Here is a 24,620-nt window from a genome sequence, read left to right as displayed (position 1 = left end):
CGAACAGAGATTTGTAGATTCTTTATGTGAGCCTTTTAAAAATACAGGATTCCAGAGAAGGTAGAAGATTGGATTTATTCATACATATACTTAGTCTGTTATAAATTATGACCACAGGGGCAGCTAGGTGGAGCAGTGGATAAAGCACTGGCCCTGGATTCAGGAGTACCTGAGTTCAAATCCAGCCTCAGACACTTGACACTTACTGGCTGTGTGACCGTGGGCAAGTCACTTAACCCTCATTGCCCTGCCCCCCCCCAAATTATGACCGCAAAGAATCATAGAACTTACATAGTTCTTGTAGCATGTTATATAGTATATATTATGTATGTTATTTATTATAATTCTTTGTTTTCTTTAGATATTTATATACTAAACAATGATCAGAACCGGTTTTCTTTAGCCTTATGTCTTAGACCATAAAAAATTGTCCAACAACACTTGTAATGTCTATTCTTTTCAACCTTCCCTCCTAACCCCTTCTGTTAGGCATTTGGAGATAATAGATGCTTACCAAAATACAGTTTTCTCTTTATGCTATGTGACAGTGGACACCTGCAGCAGGATGAGACCATAAAGATTATTTGTTTCATGTAGATATGCCTGATAATTTTCCTAACAACTAAAATGGGATTGTTTGGATGTCAGCAGACATGGTTCTATAGTTTGATAAAAATGAAATTTCCCTTATTTATAAAATGCTAGAGCCTAGCAGTCACCTAAGTCAGCCTCTCTCATTTTACTTTTTTTTTTTTTTGCGTGGCAATGAGGGTTAAATGACATGCCCAGGGTCATACAGTTAGTAAGTGCCAGGTGTTTGAGGTCGGATTTGAATTCAGGTCCTCCTGAATCCAGGGCCGATGCTTTTATCCACTGTGCCACCTAGCTGCCCCCTGCCTCTCATTTTACTATTGGGGAAATAGCCCCAAGAAAGATATGAACTTGCCCAAGGTTCCATAGATAATCAGTAGTGGAGCTGAGACTAGAACCCAGTTTTCTTGACTTTTTGTCCAGTGCCTTTTCTACTACATCATGGAATTGAAATCGTAGCATAAATTTTGTTAGACAGATTTTTTTTTGTTCTAATGATGCCACCTCTTGCCATAATAGAAAAATAATTATTTGAGTTGGACTTTATGATAATTCAAGATCATCATATCAGATATTTACTAGAGACAAGATTTTTGAAATGCCAAATCTGTAAGATGGTGATTAGGGCAGTCATGAGACTGCAAAACGCTTTCAAACCTGTTATTATTATTATCATATAAACAATGTCAGATGTTAAATTGGCAGTTTTGTAATGACACTTAAATATATTTGCATGTGATTTTCACATATAAAACATTTTTTAACTCATCAAGGAGAAAATTTTGTGAAGATGAAATAGGTTTCCTTAAATGATACATAAAATTTACTCTTCTACTGACAGCATCCCAAACATACTCCAGATACCTATTGTGCATCTGTTGGGATGTAGAGGAAATGATTTTGGGTGGGGTAGGGAAGATGAGATATGGAGTAAATCCAAACAGTTAATAATAACGAGTGTTTTGGGGACATATAGGAATCCCTCAGTGAGAGGATTCATGTAGTAGACTCAATTGAGAGCAATCTGTTCCCTTGCCATACAAAAAAGAAAGCTGGTCTTTTTCCTATTTTTTGATCTTTCTCTTTAGGTCCTTAGCATTTCTTGAGTGACTGTGTCATTTTGACTGGAGGGAATAAGAAGGAAAAGAAATAATTATTGTGTTGCTGAAGTGCTTTCAGGATTTTCTTATTAGAATAAAAGAAAAGCCTCACTCTCTTAAGCAGAAAACATTCCCTATAACAATCCACTGAATTAGGTCAGTAGATCATTTACATAACTAGTATCAGGTGAAGCCCACCTTCAGCTAAATCCCATAAGCCCTCATTTTAAGTACTTTTTTTTTTTAAACAAAGTAAAAAAGGCTTGCAGATTTCTGTTAGTCTGGTTGACTGTGAAGCTTTTTAATAGTTTCTTTTGCTTTATTTCTTGGCACTGTGGTCGCTATGATGGTGGTAACTTTCAGGGCCAGCTTCTTTCTGTTAGAAATAACGTAGAGAGTGGCAACCTTTAGTCTCACATGCCGTAATCATTTATGGGATGACATAAACCATAGTGTATTGAAAGCAGTAATTTTCAAGCTTTGGAGATCACCTGCTTGAACCTCCTTTTGTTAGCTTGGGGCTGGGCACAAAGATTTCAGCAGAATAAATGCTTTGTGCAGCTTTTCTTTAAAAAAATGAGACACCAGTGAAGTATTACAATGAAATTATTAGTACAAGATATAGAAAAATTAACCTTTTCATTTAACTGCTGTAAAAGTTTAGTCCTCAAACCAGAATTTTGCTGGGAATTACACTTTGGGAACTACTGATTTAAAAGACAACTGAGTGCTCAGCAATTTGAATATTGAAGTTTCAAGTCTTTTTTGGCCTGATTCAGAAAATGGAAATGATTACAGTTTTCATAATTAAGTCTTGTTAATACCAAGTAATGATTTAAAATAATTTCTCATGAAGGAATTTAACCTTTTTGCACTTTTATCTTTATTTCAATTTATTTCACACATGAAATATGGAAATTCCTTCTATAAAAATATTGGAGCTCAGTAAAATGTTGGAGTTTTATTGGACATAGAATATTAACATGAAGTAGCAGCCAATGGTCTTGGTGTCATTTAACAAGGTTTGCCCTGGTGTAAAATTGGTTATATGGAAGTCAGTAATAATTTTCCTGTATTCATCTTTTCTTATCAACTCAGAGTCTCCTAACCCAAATGCAGAAATCTAGAACCCTAGAATGCTCATACTACTGCTCAAAGTTCTCACTTTGAACAGTAAGAGTCTTATACTACAATCTCTAATTCACTTTAACAAATTTAAAAAATTAATCTCTTGCCATGTGCAAAGCACCATAAGCTACAAAGACAAAAATCAAAGTCCCTGCCCTCAGTGTGAATAGTTGTCTTTCAGTTTTGAATTAGATGTATTGACTGCTTATAATTTTTATGTACCAGAGCACCTAAAAAGTGTATAACCTGGAGTACATGGGATATTTGCCTTTGAATCCCCTTCTTTGCCATCTCCAGCCCACTTCTATTAATATAAAGAAAGACTTCACTTTTCTCATTTGGACAGAGATATAATTTTTTTTCTAACAATCTGAGTTAAATTTATTGGTCAAGATTCACTTTGTTTAATCCTTGCATTTTGTTAGACTTCTTTTCCATTTCTTATTTCATGAAGTAGATTGAAATTGTACTTTGAATCATAGATAAGCAAGACAGCTTTGAAAGCAACAGCTTGAATTTATTTTATAATTAAAAAGAAAAGCAAGCTGTACATAACAGAGATCTGTAGTTTCATGTACAATTCCTTTTTTGTTCTACTGTGTATATATTAATGCCATTTTGTTTTTTATTTGAATGAGAATAAATTTTTTAAATTGCCCCTTGATAATTAATCACCTTTACCTAGAGCAATGTTGGTATTAATGATGTAGCTTAAATGTAGATTTGGGAACTCTAATAAAATCTTCTTCTAACGCTTTCTAAACCTCAGATTCAATTATAGTGCAGGCCAAATCATATTTCTTCTGTACATAGTATTTTATAGAGTTTTTTCCTCTCTGGCCCCAATGTATGTTGTATCCTCAAGTGCCATGTAAGCTCATTGAAGGTAAGAACAGACAGTGCCTGGCAAATAGTGAGTATTTAATAAATGCTTGTTGAATTGAATTCTACTATGGAAACGACTAATAATAGTTGTTATATTTTTCTCCATTACCGGATTATAACATAGTTCTGTTTTCTTGTTCTGGGCTTTCATCCTTTTGGTTTTAGATTTTGGATAGCCTGAGAAATGAAGTATTATGTAGTATATTTGTATAAACTGTATAAGTAATATTATATAGCTATATAGTTATATGGTTTATACATAATACATTTATCTAGGTGATCTAAATAGAAGGCAAAGAATTAGATTCACTAGTTTGATAGGAATTCATACTTTCCAAAAAGCCTTTGCCTCAGAAATATTCAAGATGAGTGGTTAGTTTGTGAGAGTACTGTTTGCTCAGTGGCAAGGCCATGTTGTGTGTGCTGGGAGCCTTTGATAAAGGAAAACAGCTGATAAATAAAAGTGGATGCTGTCCTGTGCAATCTTTTATTTTCAGTGTCCTGTTACAGTCAAAGTATATCCATAATTAATTTTCCTATGATTCATTAATATTAAATCAATTGATTGCTTTTACTCAAATCCACCAAAGTGAAGATTTGCATAGGTAGGCTAGTTGAAAGTTTCTGACAGCTTTAGGACATGAGTCTAATACAATTATCTTTTTTAGCAAAATATATTTGAAAAGTAGAATATTTTAACTTATGTTCTTCAACTTGTATATTCATGAAAACAAATGCTCCACTGTCTAGACTTTTATTATTCAATCTGGTAGTAGGAGTTAGAGACAGTTGTACATACTGTTTCCTCAGAACTTTCCCTACAAAATGGAATAAAATAGTATTGATATTTGCTGTATTTCTTTCCCTTTCCAAGGAAAATTTCAGGCTTTTACTTTTCACTATTAAAGTTAGTAGAATGTATATGTTAATGTAGCTATATTCAGGTGAAGAGTGTGTGTGTGTCTGTGTGTTGAGTTTTGCAAACCTTTAAGCTCTATATGTTAACCATTATTGTTATTATGAAAGTGGAAATGATTATACATCCTTCAGTTACTGTTTTGTCCATTCCATTTCCACAACATTTCTAGCATCTGTCCCCTTTTTATCTGCTTTTAGGACCACTACCTTTTATTTGGATTATTGCAGTTGCCTCATAATTGGTTTCTCTGCTGCAGGTCTCTCTGTTTTCCAATATGTCCTCCATGATGTTCCAGACAGTGTGACATGTCAGTCCCCTAAAACCTCAGCAAACTCTAGTGGCACCCTATTACTTCTAGAATCAAATACAAATTCCTTCAGAAGGCATTTAAAAGCGTTTATAATCAGGCTCCAACCTACCTTTCTAGCCTTATTCTACACATTACTTCCCTTTATATATGCCAAACTGGCTTTCTTGCAATTTCTCATCCATGTCATATCTCATTGCCTTTGTACCAGCTTTGTCCCTTGTGGTTGGAATGCATTCCTGCCTTGTCTTTACTTCCTAGAGTCTCTATTTTCTGTCAAAGCTGAACTCAAGCTCGAAGTCTACATTGGACCTTTCCTGGTCCTCCCGCCTCCTAGTGCCTTCCCTAACTTACCTCATGTTTATTTTGAATATACTTATGTGTATCCTTGCTCCCTTAACAGAATTTAAGTTCCTTGAGGGCAGACAGTTTCATTTTTGGCTTTGTAGTCCCAGTGAGCCTACATAGTAGGCTCCTAATAAGTGCTTATTGCTTGATTAATGTCAAATATCACAAAACTAGGTGAGGAAAAAAAGTTACATTTTCAGTCAGTAACATTGGGAAACTACCATTTGAGAACATCATTTACCCTTGTTTTTCTTTCTTTACCTCCTCTTTCCCCTGACCTCAGACCATTCCAGAACCCTACCCAGGATGGCTGTATTTCAGGAAGAGTCACGGGCTCCTTTGGCGTCCTTCTTTCCTCTATAACCCAGGTTGCCTAAATATTTACAGGGATTTCATGAGATGGGTGGGAGTCAACAACTCCATTCCTTCTGATGAGATGGAAGGCCTTCAAACCCTGCCCCACCAATGCCTTCAATCCATAACATCTGCCCTGCTATTATATACTGTGTTAGCAGTGTCCGTCCCCTTCAACCTCTGCCTTCTCCCTCATTTTTTTTTTCTGAGTGGGCCCAGTGGGCACTTTTATTAGCACTGTATACATAATCCACTGCTCTAGCCTATGCACCCTTGATACTTCCAGACATTGCATCTGCCCTGAAGCTGTACTTTCTTTTACTTATGTCTCCTCCAATTAGAGTGTGAGCTCCCTAAGAGCAGGAATAGTTTCACTTTTCAGTTTGTGTTTCTAACACTTAGAAATGTGCTTGGCACTTCGTAAACACTTAATAAATGCTTTTTCCCTTTCATTCTGTCCTAGGAATGCTTTACTTAAAAAATCTCCCATTTTCCCATAGATATAGACTGTTTGGTCAAACATTTGAAATGATCATCATTTAATGTTAGGTGGAAAATAAGTGTTTATATGAGACTTAGTCTAGGATTAAAGTCTAATTTGTTCGATAAGGAACATTTCAAATTTTCTGCTCATTTACTCTAGCTCTAAGTAGCTATAGTTTTGCTTTGAGTGACACTTTACTTTCATGCCCTCTAGCACTGGCCTGTTCATATCAGAAAAATAATTATATTGCATCTAAAGATTATAACTATTCTAGTGCAGTAGTAGGACATCAATAAGCAGGGGAGAAGGTAGGAAGTGAAGGAAGAAAAAATATTATGATGAAGCTCTCCTGTTTAAACTGTCTTGTTTGTTTACTATCCTCTAATAGAATAATACTACTTATACCAATGAACTTTATATTCTGCATAGCTTAAATGTAGTAATTGTCAAAAATAGGGTTATAGGGGAAAAACATTTTTTTTTCCAGAAACATCTTTATTGATAAATTTAGTTTCAGTCATACAAATCCCCAGAATATTCTAGGTCAAATCCTTCACAGTATGTGCTCTCTGAAAATGACTAAGTGCAATAATGTATAATATAGAGCAGTGATTTAGAACAATAGATAGTATATGCTTCCTTGCACTTTAGTAGTTTTTTGCTTCTTAAAAGAAAGGGCAGGTATTTATTAGTTAGTTTCCATATTAGGCTTTGGTTTTTTGTTTTGTTTTGTTTTTGTTTTTTTAGTGAGGCAATTGGGGTTAAGTGACTTGCCCAGGGTCACACAGCTAGTACATGTTAAGTGTCTGAGGCTGGATTTGAACTCAGGTCCTCCTGATGCCAGGGCTGGTGCTCTATCCACTGTACCACCTAGCTGCCTCAGGCTTTGTTTTTGATCTAAGATTTATTGCCATTTAAAAGTTTTCTTGATTTACATAATTGTAGTAATTGTGTATATTGTTCTTTTGCTTCTGCTTTGTTTGCTCTGCATCCTTTCATACGTGTTTTCATATTTCTTCATATTTCCATATTCATTGTTCCTTATGGTTCATTAATATTTCATAACATTTATATAACACAATTTGTTCAACATTTGTTACTGTAATGGGTTATCAGATTTTCCTTTTGCAAATGGTACTGCTATTGATATTTTTTACATATTTTTTTTTTTTATTTATGCCATAGGATATAAACCTAATAGTGGGATAATTGGTTAAAAGGTATGAGCAGTTTTGTAAATTTTCTTACATAATTCTAGCATTTCAAAAATGGTTGGATCAGTTTACAGTTCCATCAGCAGTGTATCACTATGTCTTTTCCCATTAGAGTCAGAATTTTGCATGTGGTTCACAAGGCTTAAAATTTTATAATAATTTATTCAATATTGACGTTGGCTTTTCTTGATAGTATTTTAAAGCAGGTATTCCTGCTATCATTTGTGATCTGGAAGCCCTTCGGTGGTATCATCATCAATTCAGTGGTGGTACTAGTAGTAGTATCAACAGCAAAACAGCAATAATAACACTTATCAAGCCCTCATTGCCCTGAATTAACATAATACACAGAAGTGGATAACTGGCTCAGGAGTGATTTATTCTAAAGATATAATACACTAGTAATATCTGAGTGTACATACAACAATGGAGCTTTTGTGCTAATGAAAGAGAGACAAGGTGGTGCAGTGCAAAGAACCTGGGATTAACAGTGGAAGTCTAAACTTCTTGTCCTAACTGCCATTTGGCTACTGGTTATTATGAGTCTCAAATGCGAAAATTCTTTGAAAATGGTAATGTACCATAGAAGGTATTCTCCTTGAACATTCTTAGAAGAATGGGGGAAACAAGTAGTTAAGAGCTGTTGATCATTTTTAAAGCTCCCTGAGGGTGGTGCCAGAACTAGTACCTGTACTATTTTAGGTCTAGGGCAGCTAGGGAAGGGGTTCTGTGAACTTGGATGAGCCAAAAAAAATTTTTAAAAAAATTTCATCTTTATTTTTACTAACCTCTACCTGAAATTTAGCATTTCCTTCAGTTATTTAAAAACATGAAGGAGTCCCTAGGCTTTGCCAGACTGCTAAAGGGGGCCAGGACACAGAAAATGTTTTAAAAAAAACAAACAAAAAAAAACCCTTTGGTGCCATGAGAGAGGCAGGAATTCTGGTCTGCTTATTCATATCTTTGCATTTGATCCGTTTTTCATTTGATCTAGTATGCATATACAGAATATTTTAAATGAACTTGAGTCTTCATTGTGCATGCACATTCCAAATATATTTGCTTCTCCATCATCTGACTCATTTCCTCCATCAGTATTGTTCTTATGCTATGCATATAAGGGCCATTAATATCATTTGGTGCTAATCTCTATTGCTCCTTTTGTTTATAAAAAGGCCTAGTAATTTCTTAAGCTTTGCTGAAAACCTGCACAGTGTTTGAAGTTTGTCTTTTTCTTTCCTTAGGTTCCCTTTTTTTTCTGCATAATATCTGCATCAGAAATGGATACTGAAGGGTTTGGTGAGCTTCTTCAGCAGGCTGAACAGCTTGCCGCTGAGACTGAGGGCATTTCTGAGCTTCCTCATGTAGAACGTAACTTGCAAGAAATCCAGCAGGCGGGTGAGCGCCTGCGCTCTCGAACACTGACACGTACATCTCAGGAGACAGCTGATGTCAAGGCGTAAGTGCTTTATTGTGAAAATGTTGGACTATGTGAGTTGGGAAATAGAATACATTTTTTCTCTTACTATTTTAATATATTCTGTAAATGAAGGGGGGAACATAAATAATTACCCCAAGAACTTAAAATAGTTTTTGAAATATGTTAAAAGTCTTAATTTTGTCTACCTTGCCTATTTGGGTTATAAGGATATGTTGCCTACAGAGATATTTGAGGGATAGTAGAAGTAAGACAAAAGCCATTTGGTGCTATAGTTTTACAGCAATTATGTAGTAAAATGAGATAATATTTGTAAAGTGCTTTGTAAACCTTAAAGTATTATAGAAATACTAGCTGTTACTATGATTACTATTAGTCTTATGTTATGTCTTTAACCCCTGGCTCAGAAATGGCTGTTGCTACAGGTTAACAAATGTGAGCCATTTAGACAAGTCGTGTATTCAGAGCCCAGGGAGTATGCCACAAAGAACAGTGTTGGAGAGTACCAGGAAGAGCTTATGCTCAGTCAGTAGTAAGATAAATCATTAAAGCATGATGTGATCCTGATCTGCTTAGAGTCAGTGACTCCAGAGGCCAAGACGGAAGGAAATGAAAAGTGTTGAAAGTATAGCTTTTCCTTAGGGACAATAAAGCAGCAAAGCCAGAGAGCTCTGAGAGGGAGTAGCTAATGGACATTGCTGACTGGTAGCTATCCACAGTGATGATAATGTCTTATAGGCCATGGATGTGTCTACATTCAGGATTTGGTGTAAGAGCAAGTAGGAAATGGTTATTGCATATTTCCTCATTCTTCCAACCTCAGAAAAACATTTGTGTTTGTGTTTGATTTAGGGGACCAACATATGTGGTATGTTTTCAACAAATACATACCCAGTGTTAATTGTTTGAACCAAACTGTACCTATCTTAGGTAGCAGTAGCTTCTAAACTGGCTGAATGTTTTGATTTCAGAATAGAATCAGTAGGTACAGACTAGAGGATGGTTTTTTTGTTTTTGTTTTTTAGGCAATTGGGGTTAAGTGACTTGCCCAGGGTCACACAGCTAGTAAGTGTTAAGTGTCTGAGGCCGGATTTGAACTCAAGTCCTCCTGACTCCAGAGCCAGTACTCTATCCACTGTGCCACCTAGCTTCCCTGAGGTTTTTTTTCTTGATAGTATTTCATATTATTTTTTCCAATTACATGTAAAGATAGTTTTCAATATTTATTTTTGTAAGATTTTGAGTTCCAAATTTTTCTCTCCTTTCCTCCCTTCCCTCCCCCCTCTGTAAGACAGCAAGCAATCTAATGTAGGTTATTCAGTACAGTTATATTAAGTATATTTCCACATACTCATGTTGTGAAAGAAGAATCAGAACAAAAGGGAAAAGCCACAAGAAAGAAGCAGCAAAAAAAAAACCCAAACCCACAACATCAAAAAAAGAGGGAATATAGTATGCTTTGATTTGCATTCAGACTCCATAGTTCTTTTTTTTGGATGTGGAGAGCATTTTCCATCATGAGTCTTTTGGAATTATCTTGGGTCATTGTATTTGCTGAGAAGAGCCAATTCTAACACAGTTGATCATCACACAATGTTGCTGTTACTGTGTACAATGTTCTTCTGGTTCTGCTCACTTCACTTAGCATTAGTTCATGTAAGTCTTTCTAGGTTTTCCTGAAATCTGTCTGCTCATCATTTCTTATAGCACAATAATATTCAATTACATTCATATACTACAACTTATTCAGACATTCCTCAGTTCATGGGCATTCCCTCAATTTCTAATTCTCCTTTTTCTCACATCTTATGTTGGCTCTATATCTACTTGTGCTTATAGACACATATATTTTGTCCATTTTAAAGAGAGGCTAAAGGAATTCTGGGAAGGACCTTAACTAGGTACTCTGAAGCCACCTGCAAAAAAAAGTATCAGCCTCAGACATTTTCTTCAAGCTTGTCTTTTCTTCAGGATACTCATTATTCTGATCTACTAGAAAATTGATATACAGTTCCTGAACACATAGGCTATATGGAAGGCTTCCATTGAAAGTAGGAAAATGACATGATACTATTTTAGTTGCTACTATAACTTCATTTTATAATATATAACTATGTAGTATATATATTATACATATAATATATAACTATAATTATAATATGACTTGTAGAACTTAGGACCTAGAAAAGTGATTTTTTGGTAACTCATGTTCTCCTTTCCTATATCTTGTCAGTTCTATTCTTTTTTCCCTAAATTTCTTTAGGGAAGAATAATTAATGCACTGGAGGAATGGGAGTAGGCTAGGGTAGGTACATATATTAAAAATAACATGAATGGACAACAGTCTTTGTGCATTGTTTTTCTGATAGGTAGAGGAATATACCATAATTTGAAAAGAATGTTTTAATATAGGATAAGGCCAGAAAATGACAAGTTGAATGGGAAATTTTCTTCTTCAGATTGATAAGGTAAATCCAAGCTTTAAGATTTCAGTTTAGGGATAGAATTTAAGCTTGGCATTTTCTTGATTAGATGTAGTAGGGATAACATTGTAGGGGTTACTTCAATTAATTAATTAATTAATTAGTTTGTTTGTTTGTTTTACTGAGGCAATTGGGGTTAAGTGACTTGCCCAGGGTCACACAGCTGAGGCCAGATTTGAACTCAGGTACTCCTGACTCCAGGGCCGGTGCTCTATCCACTGCACCACCTAGCTGCCCCAGGGGTTAACTTTAAGATATAGGACTAATATATATTAGACTAATAAGTTACATGAAGCAACCCTCAAAATTTAAGCAAAATAAATCCTTAGCTCCCAAAACAGTATTTGGGATATTCCTGAATTAACACACACGTAATATTTTAATAGTTAAAAAGCTTGAGTAAATTTTGCTACTAATAAAGTGGCTGATTAGAATAGCAAATGAATTAAAGCAAAAGAAATCCTTTCACTTCTTAACTAAATATTTTAGAAAATGAGAACTTGAAGTATGATTAGCATGTACTTATTGCTTACAGGTATTAGAGTCAAAAGTTGTGTTAAGCTACATTTATTTGCTAGGCTTTGAGAGGGGGATCCAGAAAAAAATAAAAAAAGGAAGTATGTTCAGAGGCCTGGATTCTGGTCTGCTCATCTTCAATCTTAGGTCAAGCATACTGTCTGCCTTCTCCAAGCCACTTGATATTCCTGGAGGAATATTTCCAGAGCAGTAGATTCTTTCTGCTTCTACTTTACTTTCTGGTTCTAAAGGATCTAGTTAGTTTTCTTCTAAGATTTCTTGAAATATGATGTCCAGGCTTATCTTTTTTGTTTGTTTTTGTTTTGAAATGGGAGGTCATAGCTTTCAGGTAATCTAATGATTCTTGAATTTTTTCTCCTTGATCTCTTTTCCAGGTCATTTGTTTTTACTATAAGATAGTTTACATTTTCTTGTATTTTTTTTTCATTTTTTGACTTTGTTTTAATATTTTTTGTTGTCTCATGAAGTCATTGGCTTCTACTTAATCCGTTCTAATTTTCAGGGAGTTTGTTGCTTGGGCAAGATTTTATACCTCTTGTGCTAAGCTGTTAATTATCTCTGTAATTCTTTTTTTCATAGCCTTCATTTATTTTCCATTTGTTTCCTCTATTGCTCTCATTTCATTCATTTAAAAAAAAACATTTTTACTCTTTTTTAAAAAAGGAATCCTCTTGCTTTATCTCATCCAGGAATTCTAGTTTAGTTTGTAACCAAGCTCTAGTTTTCTTGGAGACTTTGCTTATCGATGCTTTGGAGTCACTCTCTTTTTTGGGGGGAGGGGGATGAGGCAATTCGGGTTAAGTGACTTGCCCAGAGTCACACAGCTAGTGTCAAGTGTCTGAGGCCGAATTTGAACTCAGGTTCTCCTGAATCTAGGGTTGGTGCTTTATCTACTGTGCCACCTAGCTTCCCCCACTTTCTTCTTTTTGATTTGTGTCTTGAACATCCCTGGCACAATAATAGCTTTTCATGGTGAGATTCTTTTTTTGTTTGCTCATTCTTCCAGACTACTTCCTGATTTTGGACTTTATGTTTGGTTACAGTTCTGCACACTTTTGTGTGCAGAAGGGAAGGTTTGGGCTGATTCTTTTTGGGGGGGGGGGCAGGGCAATGAGGGTTAAGTGACTTGCCCAAGGTCACACAGCTAGTAAGTGTCAAGTGGCTGATCCTAGACAGACAGCCCTTTATCCATAGACTTCTCTCTCACTGTGCTGACCTGGGCTGCAAAAATGACTGGCCCATAATTTAATTTAATTAGAAATATATACATATTTGTGTCTGATAGTAGCCACTTCTAGGATGGGGGGGGGAGGAAGGAAGAAAAAACTTAAACTTTATTGTATATTTAAATAGAACAGTAAGTTGTACATAGATTTGCAGTTTCATGTGTAGTCTTCCATTTTACTATGTTATGGAATTGCTTATTTTATCCCATAAATTAAAATTTTTTTAAAATTTTTAAAAATTTAAATGACGCTGACTTTTCCTTGGATTTCTACACCAGATTTCAGTCTGGTGTATTTTTTATTTGGAGTTTTGGGGAGGAACTCCTTGTACTGCTTTTTGCTAGTCCAACTTGGCTCTGTCCCTTTTCTCTGTTTTTAAAAATCTCCTTCTTTGAAGGTTTAATTGAGTTACTACATCCTCTATGAAATCTCTTACATCTTCCCGCCCCCGCCCCCAATGAGTACATTGTTTCTCTCCTCTGATTTTCCTAAAATACCTTTTCTGGATTTCCCCATTGCCTAACCCTGTTCAGCACTGGGCCGTCCTCACCTGGACATCCATTACACCTGCTTTGGCAGAATGGGTGCTCCTTGAGCTGGGCACTGAAACATTCCTCAAATTTTCTACCACCAGAATCTAGCACAGCACCTTGCACACCTTGCACATAATCAGTACTTAATAAATGTTTGTTAAATTGGCCTAACTCTGCTACTAAACAGTGGTATGATCTTAGTCAAACTGTTTTACCTATTTGGGACCTTTTGTTTTCTCATCTTTAGATGTGGGATTTAGACTCGATGAAGTTTAAGATCTCTTTCTAGGCCTTAAAAAGCTGTCATCTTAAACCTCTCCCCTCAAACTATTTATTGGTTTGGTGGAGACAAAACTTTGGTCTTTGAAACAGCTAGAGAACAGTACCCAAAGGAGCATCTTCAGGTGCTGAATTCTGAAATACTACCTGTGAGTGGTGAAAACCAGTCCTACCCCAAATCACTGGGGATTGGAGGTAAATACTGTCTGGCTAGAACCAGAGAAACTGAACTAGAACAGGAAGACCAATCACTATGCCAGTGTTTGTCTTTGAAGAAACAGTGACCTGGAAACATGACTCCCTTAGAGCGAGTCTTTGGTTAAATGTTGATGCTGTGGATGTTAGAGATGGATTTTAGATTAAGACAGAATGGAAAGCACAGATGAGAGGGGCTGGGGTAAACATTGAAAATAGGAGCATAGGGAAAAAAGAGGGGAATTATGAAAGAAACTCAGGGGAGCAGAACATGGTTTGTATATTCACAATAGATGACAGACTAGTTCTGGGAGTTTCATTGGGTACTGGTGGAATTGGGGTTCAGGTGTCTTCAAAGAAAGTGGTTTTGATCAGAGTTCAAGAGAATGTACCAGACACAAAAAGACCTTGCTTCACCAGGGGGTAAAGGAAGCTGAGAATAGCTCTGACATTTTCCTAGGAGGTGGAAATAGAGTAAATTAATAAGAAAGAACAGTGACCCCAAAGGATTGAGGCTAGAGGAAGAAGGTATAGATTGGAAAGGAGGGGTAAAATAGAGTGTCTGAACAAGATGAGTCAATGTTTTGAATGTGTTCCAAGCTAATTGAATAATGTGAGGCTATTTAACTGTAACTTATCTAATAGATGTATCATTTGGATTCTGAGATTTTATTTTACTATAGAAGAAAAACAGCAGCTTGTCTTGTACTGTAGTAGAAGCTGTGGGGGAAGGGCTGCTATAAGAGAATGGAAAAAGGGGAAGAATTTGAATCTTTGAAGAATGTGAATCTAGTTCTTTGGAAGAGTGAACTCTCCTCTATCCCACTGTGTATTGGAACCAGGAAATGACCTAGAGTAAATATAATAGGAACCTGCTTTGGAGAGCCTTCTGCTTTTTGTTGTTTATTGTTTGAGGAATTTCCATGTGTTTGTGCTATTTTTTTTTTATCACAAGTGTGTAGGAATTCAGTGAAGGAAAAGATCAACAATATGTGAAGGCTTCACAGAGGAGATGAGACTTCAACTGTGCTTTGAAGGGCAAGAAAGAATTTATTAAAATCTTCTATGGGGATACTTTTTTAGGTGCTATACTCTTAGCATAGTAATTAGAACCTGGTGCTACTGAGACTAGGTTGGGAGTTCCATCTCATGTGGGGTAGTGTTCCTCTTTTTCCACAGACTGTAGACTTTATCCTTAATCCTTAACTACCAACTACCTTGTAAATTTTCCACAGGAGGAACTGGAAAGATTGTATGAATGTACTGGTACAAACTCATCACCAGAAAATTCAAAGTATATCCCCTGCTGATGGTGCCTTAGTTATGCTATTTTTGTATAGGAAAAAAAAAAAGCACATTACTAATTTATTTAAATACACAAAGTCCCTGTCCTCTAATTTCATACTATGAGGCAGTGGAACCTGGAATCAGACCCCAGACCTCTTAATGTCTAATTGGAACCAAACTTTAAGTTAATAATTAAGTGAAGGGTCATGAGGCAGAGTGGATAGAGAACTGACCTTAAAGCAAGGAAAGCCTAGGTTCGAGGCCTGCCTTTGATACATACTGGCTATGTGTCTTTTGGGCAAGTCACTTAAACTCTTAGTGCTCTAAGAAACTCTTCAAAGACAGTAGGTTGCAGAGAAGGTTCCGATCTTTATTGGTAGAGGAAGATTCCTCACCAAGGAGTTCCCTTTGCCAGTGAAATCAGAGATGTAGTCCCTAACCCCTGACGAATAGTTGTCATTTATATCGATTTGGGGTTTGCAAAGCACTTTACATACTTTGTTTCCTTTGATCCTTACAACTTGTGGAGGAGGTGCTATCATCATCATTTTACAGATGAGAAAACTGAGAATTCCAGAGGTTAAATCTATTGCTCAGGGTCATGAAGCTATTGTGTCCAAGAAGAGACTCAAATTGTTTGGGGTATGACTGTTTTGTCAAAACAATATAACAATAATATATACATATTTATAAGCATGGGGCAGCTAGGTAGTGCAGTGGATAGAGTGCTGGGCCTGAAACCAGGAAGACTCATCTTCCTGAATTTTAATCTGGCCTCAAACACTTATAAACTGTGTGACCCTGGGCAAATCACTTAACTCTTTTGCCTCAATGTCCTCATCTGTAAAATGAGGTAGAGAAGGAAATGACAAGCCACTCCAGGAAAGCCTAATATGGGGTCATGAAGAGTCAGATACACCTAATCCACCAACCCCCCCCATAATACAATAAAAATAATTGAGACATTTATAAAAGGGCAAGAATAATCCATGTATATATAAAGTCTTTAATATAGAAAAATATTTCATATTCATAATGTAGTAATCCAATTTCTTTTCTCATTTTTGTCTTCCTATTCTTTCTGTCTTCCTGTTCTTCCCCTATGAAAAACCAGGTCAGTTCTTCTTGGGTCTAGAGGACTTGACATATCCCACATCTCACAGAGATTGGAGAGTTTGAGTGCTGCAACTACATTTGAACCTCTTGAGCCTGTGAAAGATACAGATATTCAGGTAAGAGTAATCTGACTTAATTGAAATGAAAATAAAATCCTTGACAAATAGTTGATTATCTGTTTTATAACAATTTACATTTGACCAGCTATCCAAAAAAGCAATATTATTATTGTTTTTCTTCTTTCTGATGAAGTGAAACATCTGACCAAAAAGACCCCAAACTTCTGATTGGGAGTATGGGGGTGGCAGTGAGGAGGGCCAGGATATAGTTGGATATATTTAGTTACTTTTAGGAGTTTTTGCAATACTACATTCTAGAAAACAAGCAATTTCCATCTTGAACATTTTCATTTCTTTATATTTCCTTTTTTTTAAACTTCAGTCCAAAGGACAGAAGTCATGGCCACAAGATCACATTTCAGAGTTGTCATGCTCTGTCTACTAGAAATCAAGTGGTGGTGTTACATTCCTTTTCATGTTCTTGGTTCTCAATTGGCAAAAGTTTAAAAAATTTTGGCCACTTATTAAAATCTTTTCTTTGTTGATTTCTTTCTTTTTTCCCCTCCAAACTTAAGAAACAACTGTAAATATGAATATTTCAACATATAAAGATCAGAAAAGAGGAGAGTAAACCTCTTTATGTAGGTTTTTTAAAAGGTGTTATTATATTTAGCACAGTAAATGTACAACTGCTTTGCTTGTTACCTTCTGAACTTTGCTCTCTTCTACATATTTTTAAATGTTTCATTGACATTCTAATGCTACTGCCCAACTCCTTTCTCTACTTTCTTCTTCCTAATATAAGCCTTCTCTTGTAACAAATAAGGATAGTTGAGTAAATCAAATCAACAACATTTTTTTTTCTTTGTTTTTTTTTTTTGGTGAGGCAGTTGGGGTTAAGTGACTTGCCTAAGGTCACACAGCTAGTAAGTGTCAAGTGTCGGAGGTCGGATTTGAACTCAGGTCCTCCTGACTCCAGGGCTGGTGCTCTATCCACTGCGCCACCTAACTGCCCCTAAATCAACAACATATTGAATAGGTCTGAAAATGTGTGTCTTGTTTTATATCTGTGTTTCATCATTTCTGTGACAAGAGGTGGGAAAAAATGCTTCATCATCATCATTTAGTCTTCTGAAGTCAAAATTGGTCATTATATTAATCAGAGGACTTTAACCTTTAAAGGTTATTTTTATTTGCATTATTCTAGACACTGCTAATTATTCTTGTGGTTCCGTTCACTTCATTCTGTGTTAGTTCATGCAAGTCTTCTCAAGTTTCTCTGAATCTGGTCCTTTAGTCACAATAGCACAATAGCACAATAGCATTCCATTGTTGTTGTTTTTGCATAATTTTCAACAATTCCACCAATTGCTGGGCAGCCACTTTGTTTCTGGTTCTTTGCTACTTCTTTATTGATTTCTAAGGAGTTTTGTTGCCTTTGTATTAGGTACATAGAAATAATATGAAAGAATGTTTCAGTAAAATTTAATGAAATGTGCTAACAGTATGAGACATGCATTAATCAGGAAAAAAAAATAAGACCGTTAAGAAAGGTATGTCTCCTATTAGTTTCAAGGACCTTCAGTACTGTATTTGCATTTGAATTCTTCCATGGGAGAGATGGAGGTGATCTTTGTTGTCATTTTGGCCACTAATACACCTTTCAGATAGCTTTGAGACATGTATCTTGAGGACTTACAGAGAAGGATACTATGTGCATGCTATAAGGGAAGAACTATAAGAGTTCTTCCATTATTCTAATTTTGCTTTACTTATGCTCTTTTCCCCAAACCTGAACAATTCTTATTTAGTTAATTTAGTACCCCAATTCCATTATATTAGGTTTCACTTGTAACTCATAAACTTTTTATACTAATTTTGTGTTTGAGAGTTTCACTATAGAATTGATAGAAAGCATTTCTTTTTCTCTAAGAAAATATAATAAGAACTCATATTTACATCGTGCATTAGAACTTGCAATGTTTTTCTCCCAACACTTCAGGGAAGTTTGTAATCTGTCAATCAGCAAGCATTAATTAAGCTCCTACTATGAGCTAAGCACTGGGGATACAAAGAAAGGTAAAAAACAATTCCTGCTTTCAAGGGTCTCACAGTCTAATGAGGATGATAATATACTCAAGTTAAAGCTATATACAGGATAAATTCGAAATAGTCAACAGAGGGAAGGGGAATAAGGAAAGGTTTCATACATATACATATATATATATTTTAGCTAGGACTTGAAGCTAGGAAAAGTAGGTTATAGAGGTGAGGAGAAAGAGAATACCAGATGTGGGCAACAGCTAATGAAAATGCATGGAATTGAGAAATAGAAATAGAATGTCTTGTGGAGCGAGCAGTATGTGGATTGAATAACAGCTGTAGGGGGAGCAAGGGGTAAGACTGCAGAGGTAGGTGGAGACCAGATTAAGAAGGCATTCAGGACTAGTGTATTTTATATTTGATTCTAGGGAGGTGATAAGGAGTTAAATGAGTGGTAGTGATATAGTCAGATCTGTGGTTTTGGAAGATTCGACAGCAGAGGAAGGTGAATTAGAGTGGTGAAAGACTTAAGACAGGAATACCAACCAGCAGGCTGTTTAACAGTCCAGGCATGAACTGCTGAGAACCTGTATTGGGGTGGTGGCAGTGTCAGGAGAAAGAGGCATATATGTAAGATGTTGGGAGAGTAGAGTCAGTAGACCTTGGCAACAGACTGGAATTGGGGGGAAAGAGTGACATGTGGGTGACTGAGAGCATAGTGGTGTTCTTGACAGTAATAGAGAAGTTAGGAAGAAGGGAGTCGGTTTGAAAATAAAGATAATGAGTTCAGTTGTGGACAGCTGTTGAATGTAAGATGTCTATGCGCTACGAAGTTTTAGATCTCTAATAAGCAGCTGAAGATGGAAGATTAGAGAGTAAGGGAGAAGTTAGGGCTGGGGAAGTATATCTGAGAATCATCAGCATAGAGGAAATTGAAATTGTTGAATCCATTGGAGTTGAAAAAAATCATCAAGCAAAGTAGTATAGAGGGTGAAAAGGACCTTGGGGAACACTCACAGTTAGCAGGCATGACCTGGATGAAGTTCCAGAAAAGGAGACTGAGAAGGAGCAGTCAGGAGAAGAGAACTATGAGAGAAAAATGTCATAAAAACATAAAGGGAAGAAATATTAAGAAGGAGGAGGGGGATTGACAATGTCAGAGATTACAGAAAGGTCAAGAAAGATAAGGATTTCCAAAAGGCCATGAAATTTGGCAGTTAAGATATCATTGTTAACTTTGGAGACAGGAATTTCTGTTGAATGATGAAGTCAGAAGTTAAACTACAGAGTTGAGAATGAGAAGAGAGACCAATTGTTGTTGGCTTTTTCAAAGAGTTTAGCCAGAAGAGGAAGAAGAAATATAGGATGATAGCTAGTGGGGAAGGGAAGCTCAGTGGTGCAGTGTCAGGCCTGAAGTCAGAAAGATTCATCTTCCTGAGTTCAAATCTGGCCACAGACATTCACTTGTTCTGTGACCCTAGGCAAGTCACTTAACCCTTTTGCCTGAGTTTCTTCATTTGTAAAATGATCCGGAGAAGGAAATGACAAACCACTTCGGTATCTTGGCCAAGAACATGGCCAAAAAAAACCACTGAACAAGAACAAAGCTAGTGGGGTTATATGGATCAAGTGAGGGTTTTTTGAAGATGGAGGAGACATGGGCAAGTTTGTATGTAGTAAATGAAGTAGCCAGTAGATAAGGACATTTTGAAGATTAGTAAGAAAGTAGAGTTGATAGAGGAAGCAATCTCCTGGAGAAGACAGAATGGAATGTGATCACTTGCATATGTGGAGTGTTAATCTGAACAAGGAGAAGGGCTACCTTTTCACTAATATTTATTCATTTATTTTGAATGATTAGCATTTTATTTAAAGTTTTGAATTCCAAATTTTATCCCTCTTTCTCTCCCTCCCCTCCCCCATCCCTGAGGCAGTAAGCACTCAGATATAGGTTATACATATACAATTATGTAAAACCTTACCATATTAGTCTTTTTGCATAAGAAAACTTGAATAAAAGAAAAAAATGAAAGAAAGCGAAAAATAACATGCTTCATGTTCAGTCAATATCAGTTCTTTCTTTGGAGGTGGATAGTATGCTTCATTATTAGTCCTTTGGGATTGTCTTGAATCATTCTATTGCTGAGAATAGTTGTCATTTACAGTTCTTCATACACTATTTCTGTCACTGTGTTCTGGTTCTGCTCCCTTCACTGTACATAAAGTTCATACAAGTCTTTCAAGGTCTTTCTGAAATCATCCTGCTTGTCATTTTTTATAGCATAATAATATTCCATCACCATCACATACCACAGTTTGTTTGGCCATCCCCCAGTTGATGGGCATTCTTTTGATTTCCAAGTCTTAGCCACCACAAAAAGAGTTGCTATAAATGTTTTTTGTACAAATAGGTCTTTTATTCTTTTTTGGTATTCTTTAGGATCTAAACCTAGCAATGGTATTGTTTGATCAAAGGGTATGCACAGTTCTATAGCCCTTTGGGGATAGTTCCAAATTGCTCTCCAGAATGGTTGGATCTTTTTTACAACTTCACCAACAGTGGATTAGTGTCCCAATTTTCCCACATCCCCTCCAACATCCAATATTTTCCTTTTTTGTTATATTTGCCACTCTAATACTACCTTTTTATTTGAGACAGAGGTGTAGGCAGAAGTAGTGGTGGAAAGCATCTTGGTGATGGAAGATGAGGAGACAGAGAGAAGAAGGACCTCCTAGTGAATGGCCTCAATTCTTTTTTTTTTTTTTTTAAGATTTATTAGTTATTCAGTATTATACTGACTAAAATATTTTGGCGATCATAATATATTGCACATGTACATGGACCCTCACATTGCTGCCCAGATATATATTTTTTTCAATCTTAATAGTATTTTTTTTTCCAGTTAAATGTTAAGATAGTTTTCATCATTTGTCTCCATAAGATTTAGAGTTCCAAATTTTTCTCCCTCCCTTCCCCCTTCCCAAGACAGAAAGCAATCCAATATAGGTTATGCAGGTATGATCGGCCTCAATTCTTAAAGTAAAATATGAGGCAAAGTTCTCAACTGAGAGAACTCTCAACTGGGAGCAGGAGCCATGGGAGGCTTAAGAAGTGATGAAAAGGTTTAGAAAAACACTGGGGTAAGTGGGCAATAGTGAATTGATTAGGACTGTGGAAAAGGATTGCCTAGCTGTAGTAAAGGTCCTTTGAGATTATTTAATATACATCTGTAGTAGACCCAGTCAGCATGGTTTTGTGATTTTTCTCCAGGCTTGCTCAACAGCACATTGAGTAAGAAGGAAGGTAGTGGATGGTGGAAGTAATCCAGGGCTGAGGCTTGGCAGGGCAGGATCTTTGATTGATAGGACAAAGGGGCAAGGGATTAAAGGTAAGAACACAGTGAAAAGTTGAATTAATTCACCAAGAAGTCATATGAAGAAGGGAGGAGGGTGTAGCCAGTGGAGGGGTGATGGCCTTGGAAATAAATGAGAGGTAGAGTGACTAGAGTTTACCACGAAGCCAGCAGGATTTGGGGTTGCAAGTCAGAGTGGACTTCCCTGACAACAGACTGTATTCAGATAAGGAAACTTTAGAGCTCATGGACATGGAAGTAGAGCACTACTTGTGGATGATGACAGGATTGATGTGTGTAGGGGAGGTGGAAGAGGAAATTAATTAATTAAGGAACTAGGAAGTTAGGGGGGTGTTTTGAAATTCCCTTTTGAAGGTGGGAATTTGGGAAGAGAGAAAGACCAAGCCAGGCACTGGATTTATTGAGGTAATGAGAGTGGTATTGCATAACAGCTATGAGAATTTTGACTGAGTGATAAGTATGGATTGAATGAATCTTAGAGAAACAGAGGTCACTGAGTGATGGTGGTAGAGAGAGAGTGTGGAGGTTACTTACTTTTAAGTCCCATTGTTTCTTTGGCTTCTTTGGCTTTAATTCTCTTGAAGTGAAACAAGAAAACATCAAGAGCTAAGCAGTGTTTCTTTAACCGTGGTCACCTACTTTAAATTATTTTGTATTTCATTTTATTTTTCAGTATTAAGCCATGACTGAGGTTTTGTAGTGATGTTTATTTTTCGACATGGTGAATTTTTTTGCTATGCATTAAAACAATTCACTGCCTCTAGTACTCTATTGGGTAACTTCAAAACGTTAAGACTAAGGGTGCTTCAGTTTTGAATTGAGATGAAATTACTTCTCTGGGTTGGGTTTTTCCGTAAGTAGCCTTTACAATGCAAAATGTTATCTTTTTTTCCCAATTAGACACAGAATGGCTTTAAAAACAATACCACACATTTGATATTTGAAACCATAAGAAGAGAATATTCATCTTCTAATTTAGAGTACCAGTAATCTAAATCCCAAGTAATAATTGAGGGAATATTAACATTGAAATAAGATGTTAGTAGAATTTATTTTTCTTACAAAAGTCTGAAGGAAGAAAACTCAGAGATGATAACCTTCTTTGCGGGGGTGTCATATTTTTACTTATAATTTGGGACTGTAGGCTTTGACCAAACTTAAGATTTCTTTTGTTTTTAAAAATTCATTTTAGTTTGGGCCTCATTTTTGTGGTTCTTAAACTGATTACATATTTGGTAACATTATGCCTTTCAAAAATGAAGCTGTTCACATTTTTTATGCCATTGAGTTTAGGAGCTAGCCATTATTCCTAGAGACAGGGCCTGAGATAACCCTCAGCTTTCAATAATTTGAAAATGTTGTGGTAGTTAAATTTATATAATCAATTATGTGTTAAGTCAGACCTTATCTTACTTTCAAATTTTTATTTTCCAGAATTATAAAGGCAGCTCTGTGATTTGATGGACTTATTGTGGGTAAAATGATATCTTCCAAACAGTGCTTTTTTTTTTTTTAAATAAAGGTACAGCAAAATTCTCTATGCTGAACATAAGTCAAAGTGAATTTATTATGTCAATTTACAATAGTCTTCAAGCATAGTTTATAAGTGGAAATGCTGATGCATTCTTAAAAGAATGCTGCCAAGTACTTTGCAAACCCCAACCATCATTTGTGCTGCTTAGAAGCTTGAAAAGGCATTTTCTTTTTACAGATCACCCTTTTCTATTTGGTAAACATTGATTTTTTTCCCCTTCTTTTTCTAATGGAGCTTGAAATTAATATTGTTTTTTGTTTGTTTCCTTGTTTGTCATAATCAGTGATGTTGACGTGCTTTGGGAAGACTTTTTTTAAAGTTGCCATGGCTAGCAAAGAGAACTTTTTAAAAACCATTTATACATGTATGAATGGTGTGAGTGGATTTTTTAAAAAAATATTAATTGCTTTTTTAAAAACATAGCTCTGGGGGCAGCTAGGTGGTGCAGTGGATAGAACACCGGCCCTGGAGTCAGGAGTACCTGAGTTCAAATCCGGCCTCAGACACTTAACACTTACTAGCTGTGTGACCCTAGGCAAGTCACTTAACCCCAATTGCCTCACTTAAAAAAAAAAAAAACATAGCTCTGAGAAACCACTGCAAAATTGTATAACAAAAGCTGAGCCATAGCTGTTAACTAGATATGGTAATAAAGAGCTTGTTTTGAGCCACCTGTGACTGAACTGTTGTTGGAACTAAAATCTTTACAGTTTTACAAAGATCATTTTACTTGTGTTTGTCTTTTGCAAACAAGCTTCTTAAGGGCAAATTTTACATTTTTGCTGCAGACTGATGCATAGTATTGGTTACCAGTATATTCTGTATGTCTTATATGTATTGAAGAAAAACAAATTGATGTGCCATTTGTTGTAGGCATAGCAAAATCCCCAGTGAGGAAACTCCCTCTATCCTACTAATGACAGCACTTTTTTTTGCAACTCGGAGTTTTCGAGAGTTGCTTAGAATAAATACAAGGTAGTTTAGGGAGAGCACTAACAGTTATGGGGCTCAGGGAATGTTTCATGTAGGAGGGGGTGCTTGAGTTGAATGTTAAAAAAAAGAAGAAGAAGAAGAAAAGGAACTGATTCTACCAGCCACAGGTGAGGAGGGAGTGGGTTCCAAGTCAGGGGATAGTCAGTGGTACAAAGGTATGGAAGCAGGAGATCACTCAATCAGCAGTTATTTA

At 36.2% G+C, this 24,620-nt stretch overlaps 1 protein-coding gene across 3 annotated transcripts in view; it reads left to right on the top strand.

The window, feature by feature from the left end:
• The window catches only part of NUP93 (nucleoporin 93), a 136,614-nt gene that overhangs the window by 10,100 nt on the left and 101,894 nt on the right, over positions 1 to 24,620 (top strand). For all 3 annotated transcript variants that reach the window (XM_043986541.1, XM_043986539.1, XM_043986540.1), the window contains exons 2-3: positions 8,575 to 8,789; positions 16,423 to 16,540. In XM_043986541.1, the coding sequence (XP_043842476.1) occupies positions 8,611 to 8,789; positions 16,423 to 16,540 (297 nt within the window). In that variant the 5' untranslated portion in view covers positions 8,575 to 8,610. The remainder of the gene's footprint in view (positions 1 to 8,574; positions 8,790 to 16,422; positions 16,541 to 24,620) is intronic.

The sequence above is a fragment of the Dromiciops gliroides genome, chromosome 2 (genome assembly GCF_019393635.1).
Source record: "Dromiciops gliroides isolate mDroGli1 chromosome 2, mDroGli1.pri, whole genome shotgun sequence".
Lineage (NCBI taxonomy): Eukaryota > Metazoa > Chordata > Mammalia > Microbiotheria > Microbiotheriidae > Dromiciops > Dromiciops gliroides.
This window is presented reverse-complemented; position numbering and strand designations above follow the sequence as displayed.